We start from the raw sequence: 12724 nt of genomic DNA on the forward strand, positions 1-12724 counted from the left end.
CCGGGACTCCAATTGACAAGAGTCGACATTGATTTGAGTAAAGGGGTCAAGACCGTGGTGGGGAAAACCACAGAAACAGCTGATCCAAGTTAGTGGGAAGGAGTAGAGGGTGGAGGGAAGGTGGAGAGAGCGGGAGGAGGGGGAACTGGGATTAGTATGTAAAACAAAAAAGATTCTTTTAAATAAAAGATTAAAAATGGATCTTAAAGAGGAATTTCTTTGTGCTAAGGTTTCCCTTTTAAATGTTACTTCTCAGCCTTAGAGGACAAAGTCTCATTTTAAAATTTCTTTCTACATTCATAGTATTTGGTGCAGTCATACCTATTGAGTGATTGACTGTCTAAAAAGAGTGTAGGCATGTGTGTTTATATAGATTAGCATACCATAATAGGATATTTGAAAATAGACACTGTAATTTTTTTGTGTGCGATGTAATTGTATAGATTGTTCTGAGGAATTGAATAAATGTTAATCTTTTCTATGGAAAAGAGATGCTCAATAAGAAAATGTTTTATTTACTTATTTTAGTTGGAACAAGATATAAAGTAAGGCTAAATTCAGTTAAGAAAGTTATACCAGACTGACACCTAGTGGTAGCTGTATTGGCTGGTTAATAGTTTTCCTGTCCTGTTTGTTTCTTTTAGTTTTATACCTAAAACCTTCTGAGTTTTTCTTTTTCTTTTTCTTTTCTTTTTCTAATCTTGAATAATTTAAAGTTATTTTAAAGGACTTGTCCTTTTATAATGTACTTCTGTGTAAAATAATGTGATCTCCTAGAGGGCAGGGTTTTTATTTTTTGTTGTTTATTTATTTATTTTTTTAATGTATTATTGTATCTTCAGGATCTAGCATAGAATTTTATGCCAGTTATTTGTTTAAAAGTTTCTTTTGTTGGTGTTGTGAACAAACTTGTGTTTGCTAGATCCATTTAGCAAGGCCTTAGTTCTATTTTTGGAATGTATTAGGAAACAATAGATCTATTACCAAGTGAGTCATTTGTCTCTACTCTTCTACTTTTTAAATAAACTATTTATTTTTATCCATGTGCATTTGTATTTTTCCTGCACGTATGTCTGTGTGAAGGTGTCATATTCCTTGAAACTGAAATTCCCATATTTGAACCCAGGTTCTCTGGAAGAGCAGCCTTAACTGCTCTTAACCACTGAGCTATCTGCTGAGCCCCTTATTTTTAAAAGCTGTGCTTATTATATTGAATACTGTTTTAGTTTAAAAGAATAAGCTTGACAATACAAACATTTAAAGTGTGTGCCACACGTATTTTCAGTCTGAAAAAGTCGTTAACATTTTTATAAACCAGTTGTGCCCAGAATCTGTGAACTTCACTTTTTAATCTTGATCTCGTGAATCAGATTAGCTAGGTAATGTTTGGCAAATGCCTTAACCACTTCAGAGCTTCAGATATGTTTTGTGAATAATAAGCACCAAGTAGGATTTTTGGGAGGACCGTGTTGTTGCTGTTACTAGTAATTACAGAAAGGGAAGTGTGGTTGTCTTATTTGTCTTGCAAAGATATTGTGAGGGTTAAATGACTGTAGAGTATATAGAACATGCAGTTACATATTTTACTTTTGAGGGCTATCGGCAGTAAATGTTGTATGTTACTATTGGTTGGTCTATGCTCAGATTGTGAACTCTGTGTCACCTGTTGTATACTACCAAAGTTCAGAGTCATTTAAGTTAGCAGGGCATTGAACATAAATTGAATTGTAATCTTAATATGCCTAGTTTTTATTTATATAGTTGAAATATATCTTTAACCAACTTCATGCTCTTGATGGACATTTATTCCTTTATAGAAACATATACTTGTGCATAAGGTATAATGTGATATTTCTGTTCTTGAATACATTGTAGAATGAGCAAATCAAGTTAACATTAAACCCTATGCACCTATCATCAATTTGTGGTAAGAACATTTAAAATTCACTTTTAAAAAGCACTTTTCAAATGTGAAATACATTATTGTCACCATAGTATGCAATAGATTATTTGGAATTATTTTTCCCACCTAATTGAACCTTTGACTGACAGTTCCCCCTTCCTTACCCTGACTCTTTCCTCAACCTTCATTTTCTCATAGACTGTAGTAACCACCATTCTACTATCTACTTCTGTGAGTTTTCATTTTTAGATTTCACATAGAAGCAAGATTATACATAATTGTCATTTTGTGGATTGCTTACTTTATTTAGCATAATGTCTTCTATATTCATTCTTTGGTTACAAAGATAGAATTTTGTTCTTAAGGATGACTAGTATCCTATTACATACATACATACACACACACACACATATTACATTAAACAATACCCATTTGTCTCTTGATTGGCATTTAGGTCACTTTTTTTTTTTTTTTTTTTTTTTTTTTTGCTACTGTGAGTGATACTACAGTGAGTGGGAAGGCATAGATTGTTTTGTTAGAAGTCTTTAAATTTTACTTGTTCTTTTAAGAAATTTACCCATCTTGTAAGCATTTGTTATCTTTCAAGCAAGACAGCAATCAGAAGAATAGACATTTTTCATAATATCTTTATTTTCTTGTATCTTTCAAGGCCTTTACTTTTGCCAACATTTGCTTATTTTCTTTCACAACAATTTTTCCCCTTTAAGGGAGTAAATGTACATAGTTGTGACTATAGTAGTGAGTTTTTTTTTTTTTTAACTTCCCCAAAGTCTCATATTTAGCAGTTTATAAATTAGGAGATCAATAATGATTGCTGAAAGTTAGGAAGTTAGTTATAAAAGTCTTTCATATAATCAGACAAGTCCATTTCATCACAGGTATTTGTTGATCAGTTTGTATGTAATAATGTGCTAACTTATAAGGCAGCCCTTATATAGAGGACTTTAACTGTCTGTGCTGGGATAGAAGGCTGGAAGTAAAAGAAATAAAAGTTATTATTCATACATTCATTCATTCATAACTTGTGTGCACATACATGCACACTAAGTTACTACACCACAATAAGGAACATATTCGTACCCTTGTCACAGTTAGTATATTCAAGTTTAGAGGCTTTCCAAATCAGGGATCCAGTCTTTGACTGATCTAGAATATATATTTTCTACAGTGAAATAACCTTTTCTTATAGGCATGCATACAGAATTCTGTGAGGATGTTGAAAAGGAAGCAGTTAATTTCAATTGGTGTTTTGGAAGGGGGTATGGAGGGGAAACCAAAACAAAACAAAACTAAAAACTGGAAGGACAGTGAGTAGGATTGTGGGATGGGCCAGAAGAGATTTCTGAGATGACCAGGCTTTGACATATGAGTTAATATGTTATATGGACAAAATGGAGGAAAGTGTATTGTAGACAGAGGGAGAGCACAGAAGAAAGGCTGAAAGTGGTTTGTGTCAAATGAAGAGTAATAGTCATGAGCATCAGGTTGTGGTTAAGAGCTTTAAAATAATATACTATCTGAAAAACATTTTTAAGTAAATAAAGAGAAGCTAAATATTGTAAGAAAATACATATATCTTCTAAAGGACTTTTGTCCAGAGCACAGGAATAGCTCTCTAAACAACAATTTCACAGGACAAGCTCATGTAAAATAGTCAAGGAGTCAAGTAAATCCTTTGTTAAGGAGGATATAATAATGAGGCAGTATGTTCAGTTCCTTTAGTCATTGGGGAAAAAGAAACTAAATCACAATGAGATATATGCATGTACAAATTGGGATGGGTAAAATGCAAACTGATTACCAAGGGCTGCAAAGAATGCATGGCAATGGAAGACTTATTTATCCATTGCTGACAAGAATGCAAAATGGCAAAACACTTCTGAAATAATTGGGTAATCTTATAAATTGAAACATTGACTTGCTATATGACCAAATAGTTCTCTTCCCAGGTTTTTATTAAAGAGATGAAAAGATACATACACAAATAAGTTGCAGATAGAAGTTCATAGTATCTTTATTTATAATAATCCCCAAATAGAAACATTTCAACTGTCTTTCCAACAGACAGGCAGCTGTGTAAAGAGTACTACTTAGCAATCAAGGAGAGCAGACTAATGCTGCTGCAGGCAGTAGTGAAGATGAATCTGACACCATTACAAGAAGAGAAAGAGATGCACACTGAAAGTGATCTATATAATCCCACTTCTATTTTTACATAATAAAGCAAATGTCAGTGTTAAAGAATACAGTATTCACTCATCCAGCCACTACAAGTACAGTGTGTTGTGAGAAGGCACGTGCAGTTCATACAATGTTGCTTCTGTACTATCATTTTCAAGGAACCACAGGAACCTGTTAGTCACACATTAGAGAACCACTGTTTTAGATACATCTGAGAAAAGTATGTAAACCCATATCACAGGTTTGTCTAAGACCCCCACACACAAAGATGTCAGTGCCTGTCAACTTCTGTACTTTGTAAAGACAGTTATTAATAAAGTTTCCATATCTGATGTTGATTCACACAAGTTCCAGGACAGTCAGAGAAACCCTGTCTTAAAAAAAGAAAAAGAAAAAAAATTTACAAAATCCCAAAAGCAAAATTCTAAATAATCGAACTATATAAAAATGATGAATTGTAACTCAATAGAAGGCTTAAGAATATTTATAGGAATACAAAGATATTGAGCATCCAAAAAGACAAAATTTGCCATTAGATTGCTAATTTATAAAATGAGGGGGGGTCCATAGTGAGTAGTGAAATTAGCTAATCAAAAGCAGCTTTTAATATCCAAGATGATTACTATGGTTCTTGAGATGACAAGCATATTGTATATGCAAATCAGATGTTGAAGATGAACTTAAATATCCTTTATCTCAGTAGAAAATGAGGCAGTTTCTCTCCCCCCCCCCTTCCAAAGTTAAAAATACAATGGAGGTGAATTTGTGACCTTGATTGTGGTAGTTTCATTATTTGGTAAATTTGTTAAAATTGATCAGATTACTGATTTTAAGTTTGTACCATTTACTTTGTTAACCATTGCTTCATAAAACTATTAAGACATTAAGAAACACAGAAAGAAAATACCATTTATAAGAACAGAAGTTAATAAAATAGAAAATCTGTTAAGTAATAGAGAAAGGAACAAAACAGTTATCTTGCTAATGTGAACAAGGTTAGAGAAAACATAGATTATTCAAGGAAAGAGATACCTGAAGATGTAACATTGAATATAAGATTTGTATATAAGTGTGTATTTGTAATATATGTATTTGTGTAAATAAGTAATGTGCTCACCAAGTCTGAAAATTGAACTGAAAAGTTCTTACCTTCTGACCAAGAAAAGTTAAAGGGTAAATGGCTTTATGACTGAGTCTATCTAATATTTAAGAAGAATACTGCCAATCCTTCACAAATAAAGAAAGATGAAATATTTTTGCAGTCTGTGTTTTTGAGATCACCATTGCCTTAATAGTAAGATCAGACAGAGATATTAGATAGGAAAAGAAAATATTTCTTCTATCAGGGTAAAAGGAGAAAACTTTGAGGCTGACCTCTGATTTCTTTGTGCATACTTTGGCATGCTTGCCCACACCATAATATACACTAAAAAGGCTTTAAAAGGTATGATTTAAATTGTTTTATTTTAAATTTTTTAAAATGACAGGAAAAGAACATACAGTATAGACACAAGGAAATATTCAGTAGAAAGGAATGAAATCCTGTTATCTGTGGCTAAGTGGATGCAAATATAAGTTATTATATTACAGTACAGGAAGATAAAGCTCACATGTTCTAACACACGTGAATGCTAATAAAGTTGATCTTACAAAAAGGGAGTAGAATTGGGAGACTTCTAACAGAATTAGAGAGTATGAAAAGAAAAGTTGGTTACTGGTTTTACTTTTCTGTCCTGCTATGCATGTGGGACAAAGGCATTTAATTTTATTTTGGTACTATCCAGGGTTTCTGCAAAAAATAATGGGGACTTTAAGCCTCCCCCACTCCCTGTCCCTCCCCCCTCCAAACCCTTTAAGTCAGGAAGCCTGAATGTTTTCAAGAGTGTAAGAAATGTCTGGAGAAGGTAAGTTTTAAGAGGAAAGCACTGTGCAGCCTTGCAGATGCATATGCCAGACAAGTACAGCTCTGTAAATAGCACCTTTACCCATGAAAGGGAAGACTGTTTATATGTGTTTGGGTATTAAGTGTGACTTACCTTTCTACTGTCCACAAACAGAATATTTGTCAGCAGTGACATTTTTGGAAGCCAAAATTGATTTGTACTTCTATAGATGCAATGTTGAACCAACAGGAGGAATATCCACATATAAAAGTTTAAACTTTTATGTCACTAATAGTTTTTAAACATAATATAGACTTAAAAATTGTTCAACATTAACCCAAGATCCATCCCTAAGCACGTAAATCAACTCCAAATTCAGAAGTCACAGTTGTTTTCCCTAGAAGTCCCACAGCACTGACTTTGATCTTTACATCAGGCTAACAGCCAATAAAGGCTCTGACAGAAATTCCCCAGTGAGGAATGGAAGCCATTGCTGCTACATCTCTATCTACCTAGGAGGGCAACCACAGCTCAGATCAGTCAGGTCTATGAGATTCAGCCCCCACACTAAGGTCCTAGAAGGCTGGCCTTGCAGCTTCCTTCATCTTCCCCCTCAAACACTGTCCAATAAACACCGGGGAAATGACTTTTCTTGGGAAATGGGTGCTGGCAAGAGCTCTCCACAGTGAGTTCACTTCTCTGCTCTTTGGATGAACTATGTAAAACATTTCTTTTTAAAAGATACAGTGTTAAAACTATTAAGAAAAGGACTATAAAATCTGGAGGGTTGCCTTTTTTCTTCAAGGGTAAAGCTTGTGGGGCAGAGGTCGGGAGAAGGCTTGAGGGCCCAGAAGACAGAGATGTCCTTCAACAACACTCATCACACTCTACAGCTGTCCTACTGGGACAACAAGGGTTCAGAGTGCAGGCATGAGGAATGGGCGCCAACTCCTGCAAGGGAGGCTCCTACTGTGTGTCCCACCCTACATAAGAATGTTAGATATGAGAGCAGCTGCCAAGGCCAGGCATCAGGATTCTGCCTCTGAACCAGAGCTACTTTGACGGCTGACTTCAATCTGGAGTGATGGCAAGCTATCTAGCAGACTTTTTTTTTTTTTTTCTGGTGAGACTGTTATTTCTCCTTAATCAAAGCACCCCATGCCCTCTGAAGCTCCGAGTCATCTTTCTCAGCACTGGATGGCCTGTGATCCACTTTCTTTGTGTTTTTTCCTTTGGTCTTAGGTGTAGATCCTACACAAGTCCACAAACCACCTGATTTCCTCTTCCCGAGTATCAGAGTAGAGGCCATTAACATCTTGCCTAGGAACACCTAGCCTACTATGTACATCTGAAGAGGGCTCTCTCTGAACCACTTGATTACTACTAAAACCCTTTTCTGGAGAATGTGGTCTTTTTTCTAACCTCTGGCGATTATCTGGTTTAGTACTTCCAACTGCTGGCCGTGAACATGAGTGCTGATACTTTTCATCTAAGAAGTGTCGGACAGCTGCAAATTTCTCAGGTGGCAATTTGTTACCAATTCATTTTTTTATATTACTTGTGGACATACTATCTGCCCTCATAGAGTTTCTAATACTTTTCAGCTGAGATTCCACTTCGTCTGCATACATGGCCATTTTCACGTTTTTCTTTGGAGAGGGAGTGGAAATCATCTTCAGTTCTAGATCATAGTCCTTCTCATCTGAATCTGAGCTACTCTCACAGGATTGCCTAGACACACCCCACTCACGGGGCTGCTTGAGAGCTGGGAGCTCCTCATGATACTGCACCACCACCCTGTCATCTGCATCCATGTTTTGGTCCTCCTCCTCTTCCTCTTCTTCAATGGCTTCTTCAGGAATATTCACTAATCCCGAATGTCGGTGTTTATATAAAAAGCCAATATCATCCCCAATTAGGGCTCTCTTCTTGATCACATCCCGCTGAATGCGATGGGAATGATATCTTCGCTTCCATGAATTGCTAAGAATTCCTTTCATGCCTCCATAACTTGGATTTCCATATTTCATATAATATTGATTTCTTCTGGTTGCTCCAAGTCTGTCATCTTTTGTAGCAAACCTCATGAATAGTCTATTTCCTTTAGCAAGTTTATTAGCTGGACGAAGATCATTTCTTAACAGAGATTCTTCTTCTACCAGAGACAGTGTCCAACTCTACATCACTTGAATTCTCATCTTCAACTTCTTTAGTCTCATTGTCATCTGAACTGTCTTCCTGTTTGTCTTTCTTGTTTTTCTCAGATGACTTGTCTTCACTGGTATCTCTGCTTCTCATCTTATCCTGAGAGTTCATATTAATGAGAGCTCGTGTGGCTGTCATTTCATTTAGGCAAACCACATTATAGGAGGTATCAGCCAACCACTCAATGTGAGCTGGAGGATATTCTTTAAAATAGGAAAAGATATCCTACTCCACAAATAAAGATGGTCTCCAGTCTCACTTGGGGATGGCTGTCTTCATCATGTCTTGGTCCAAGGCCACATTTCTCTGGGCAAGATTTACTTCTGCTAAAAAGTAGAAGTGCTTGGCTCGCTGTTCTTTCTTTTCAATAGCTTCCTTGGAGGTAGCATCAATTCCAGTGATGAAGCTGCTAGTTTTGTTTACATATGCCTGGGAGCTTTAGTGAGAGCCGCACCGGTATGGTTTCCAGCTCACCTTCCTCCACTTCCATGGGCTCCAGCTGGCCATCTACAAGCCGGAGTCTATCTCGAGCAACGGAAACCCCAAAGTCAGGGGCCCAGCCAGGGCTTCTGCCTTCACAGACACTCTCAGGCTGCGAATGGCCGCCATAGTTAACTAGCTGGCCGCATCACATGTTTTTCCAGTTATTTTAAAGTATTTCTTCTTGTGTCATCTATCTATGGGTAGATGAACTAGCAAAGTTATCCTCTTATTTTATAGATGCTGAAGAAAGAACAAGCAAGTGACTGTATTTTTCCCAAGCATAATGTGCTTCTCTTAGACTGATGTATTTTATATTTTGTACTGTATGTACTACTCTAGGCATATGCTGATTGCATGGTAGGTATTTGTGAAGAACAGATCTCGTGGACTGTAAGGCACTTGACAATTAGAATATCCACACGGAATTTGCCTTTTGGATATGATGTATTTATTCACAGAAGCATTCTTTGTAATTTTTTAATATTATAAAGATTAAGGCAGTGTCATGTAAGCAGACATCTCACCAATGGGAATGGGGTGCACAGGAAATGCTACAGGCTTCCACTGGGGAACCTACTCTGAGTGAGGATGCCTTGAGCTTGAGAGTCAAAACTAGTGTCAATCTTGAGCTGCTTTGAGCTGTGGCAGGCCCAGAAGATGGCAAAATTGGAAATTCCAGAAGGTCCTTGAAAGCCTTGGCTAGCATCTAGTGCTGACAGGCAAGCATGTGTGAATTCAGCAATGGCCTGGGAACTGGATAATGGTCTGAAGGTCATTAGAGCCACATGTGGCCAATCCCAAGTCTCTTTGCTTGTAGGAGTCAGTACAGAGGCTTGAGATGCTGTGTTGGGAGCATTCCAGTGAGATCTTGGGGGCCATCTCCAAAGTTCCAACTTTTGTATTATTCAGGTTTTCAGGGCTCACAGCTTAGGGCTGGTTCATTAATATATCATAACTTGTCTTATAGCAGAGCTTCCTTGTGGCTGACACCTACCATGCAAGCATTACATTATTCCAAGTCACGTGATATGGTTTCACTTATATTCCTAATAGTATTGTTTATTGGCTTGTTTCCAGTTCAAATTCTTAATCACTGATAACTATTCTTTTTAGAAAGTTATGCCTTTATAAAAGTGAAGTATATAATTAGCTATTTAATAATTGTGAATATTTTTGTCATTAATTTTGAAGCCCAAGTTCTTCAACAGAGCAGCATATTGTTTGATGAAGAAGATTTTAAATTTGGAGTACTGAGTTTTTAAGCATGTATTCATCAGTCAAATGTCATTGACTGTATATTATATACTGGATATTAATGTTTGTCCTAACATAGTCAATGTTTGGCTGTGTTTTCTTGTTAGTTATATTTGGTATTTTCTTATTTTACAGGAGAGATTAAACAGATCCTAGAAACTGAACTTCAGATACCCGTGCCTAAAATGCTGTTAAAAGGCTGGAAGACTGGAGATGTGGAAGACAGTGTGAGTTTCTTAATTGACTTAAAATAAAACTAAGTTATGTGATTAGCTAAGTAATGCCTAAAACTTGTTTTTAGTTTGTGTGCTTGCTTGTTTGTTTTATGAGACAGGGTCTCATGTAGGTGCAGGCTAATCTTAAACTCTATGTAGCTAAGGATGGCCTTGAACTCCTGATCCTCCTGCCTTTATTTCCCCCAAATGCTGGGATTTTAGACAAGAACCATCATGTCCATCCTGAAAGATTAGTTTTAGATAATGTATGTATGTCCGAAGTAAATTTGATAGTAGTAATTTAGTTTAATTCCCAAATAATGTTTTTCAAGTTAAATGATTTCATATAAGCCAGTAATGGTTTTAAATGAGTTTAGGTATACAAATAAAAACACTATGTAACATGTTTTTTTCTATTTCTAAGTATTTTTTTTTAGAAGGTTGGCACCTTTTTGAGAGCATTTACCTTTTTCTCAAACCTCTTAGGGTATCAGTGAGTGCCCTGGAATAATAATTTACTGACCAATTACTTACTGGCCTGAAAGAAGTCATACACACTGTGTACATTTATGCCAAGTATTGCATATGGAACAAAGATAATAGGAAACTTTTAAAACTTGGAAAATTTAAATGGTAAGACTATTTCTTCATTTCCTGGGTTAGTGGCAGGTGCATGGAATGAATTAATATCTTGAGAATTTACAGAAGGTACAGTAGTTTTCAAGTAGTAGTGGCTATTGTTTTGGACCCTTTAAATCTAGCCTCATGTATAAAATATTTCACTTTTCTTAAGAAAGAAGAGGGAGAAAAAAAATGAGTTAGTGCTGAACTTTTCTATGTTCAAGGTAGAAGTAATTATGAATCGTCTTATACTATTACTGAGTTTATATTTCTATAGCCAGGCACAAATAAAATCCTTTGGGTCATTAGTTTGTGAGTGCTTGTGGTTAAGTTGTGCTTACAAATTGGTCTTATGTTTCATTGAGACATTTATTAGAATCCCATATAGGCAAGAATTAAATTTTAATAATGTGCTATATTAGAGGTCAGCAAGCCTCTTCTGTATTGTCAGGTAATAAATATTTAGGTTTTTATCCATCCTCTGTTACTACTACCCTGCTCTATTCCCAAATTGTGAGAGCACCCCTGACAATGTGTGAAAAGCAAGCATAACATTTTCCAGTGTAATTTTACTTATGGACACAGAATTTCAATGTTATGAAATCTCATGTCATGAAATGTTCTTTTGATCCTTCTCCAGTCACTTATAAGTATAAAAAGCTATTTTAACTCACACACCATATAAAAACAGCTAGATTCATCCCAGGTCCTTAGTTAGTTGCTTCCTGGTGCTATGTAGTCCTCAAGTTGAAACCCAGGGCTGTTTACATGCTAAGGAAACTCTCTATTAATTGATCTTCACTACTGGCCCTTGTCTATTTGGATATTCAAGATTTAAAAAGGTATGGATGAGTAATTCAACAACTCTGATAAAAATAACAGCAAGAATAAAATCATTTGTACAGTTTTTTTTTTAAATTGAGAAATCTGTGGTAATAAAATAATAATTTGTTAAAAGAAAGGTAGTCATTTTGAAAATGTTTGTAAGGTATCGTTCTAGTATTTGGACTGTCTTTTGGCTACTAGACGTAATACTTCCAGTTACTTATTTATATGTTCTTCCATGTGGGATTTCTGTTATTTTTATGCCATTCACTTTTTGATTGCTTCCATTCAAATTTGTATTTCCATACCATATCTCAATGAATTCACATGTTTAAGTTGACAATTAATTCTTATATTTGCATATCTTCTTTTCCCTTTTTTCTTCCTCCTTTTTGTTTTCTTCTTTCTGCTCTCTGCATCTTGGTTATTTGAGACACGGTCTCATGTAACTCAGGCTGGTCTCAAACTCACTAAATAGCTAAAGCTGTCTTTGGACTTGCAATCTTTCTGTCTTCACTTCTGTTCTGTATGGTCTGGAGAATGATCTACAATACCATAATTTTAGTTTTTCATGAGTGATTACATTACAGTTAATAGCAAACCAAAGTAAAAGAATAAATAACAAATGATAGGAAGCAAATATCATCAGATTGGGAACTCAAAACATTCAATGGAAATCGCCTCAGAGAAGCCCCTTTAAGACAGCTGACTTGTAGTTCTCCATCCAGAGTATCCCTTCCCCGCCCTTCCCCCTCCGTAGGTGAGACTTCCTAGTAAAAGGAAAAAACAGCAACTTTTAGACATCCAACATTAAATTGGGTGTCTGCAACCTCCAGCAAAAAATTGAGCAGGGAAGCTTAGGTAGTCATCTGGAGCTCGCTCACAGTCGAGCTCTTTCTGCCTGACTGCGCTTCCCATAGCTGAGCCCCATGCTTCTCTTTTCTCCTTAGACATTTTTATGCCATGAATAAATAATAGTAATGTCTGTTGGAAATGTTTCACCTTCTAGCTGTTTTCATGGTCAAAATGTTTTTTTACTCTTGGTCTGTTTTGCTATTATGTTTGCTCCATAACAATTTTAGGGAACAGCCTATTCCCAGACCTTGGAGACATTTTGCTTGGGTTTGAAATAG

General features: G+C 36.0%; 1 protein-coding gene and 1 pseudogene across 1 annotated transcript in view; one reads left to right on the forward strand and one right to left on the reverse strand.

Moving 5' to 3' along the window:
- Faf1 (Fas associated factor 1) overlaps positions 1 to 12724 on the forward strand; it is a 271924-nt gene that overhangs the window by 58716 nt on the left and 200484 nt on the right. The window contains exon 5 of the mRNA XM_051188455.1: positions 10066 to 10157. Coding sequence (XP_051044412.1) covers positions 10066 to 10157 — 92 coding nt within the window. The remainder of the gene's footprint in view (positions 1 to 10065; positions 10158 to 12724) is intronic.
- Positions 7017 to 8802, reverse strand: LOC127225159 (nuclear cap-binding protein subunit 3-like; annotated as a pseudogene).

This window comes from Phodopus roborovskii, unplaced genomic scaffold, assembly GCF_943737965.1.
Source record: "Phodopus roborovskii unplaced genomic scaffold, PHOROB, whole genome shotgun sequence".
Taxonomy (NCBI): Eukaryota; Metazoa; Chordata; class Mammalia; order Rodentia; family Cricetidae; genus Phodopus; species Phodopus roborovskii.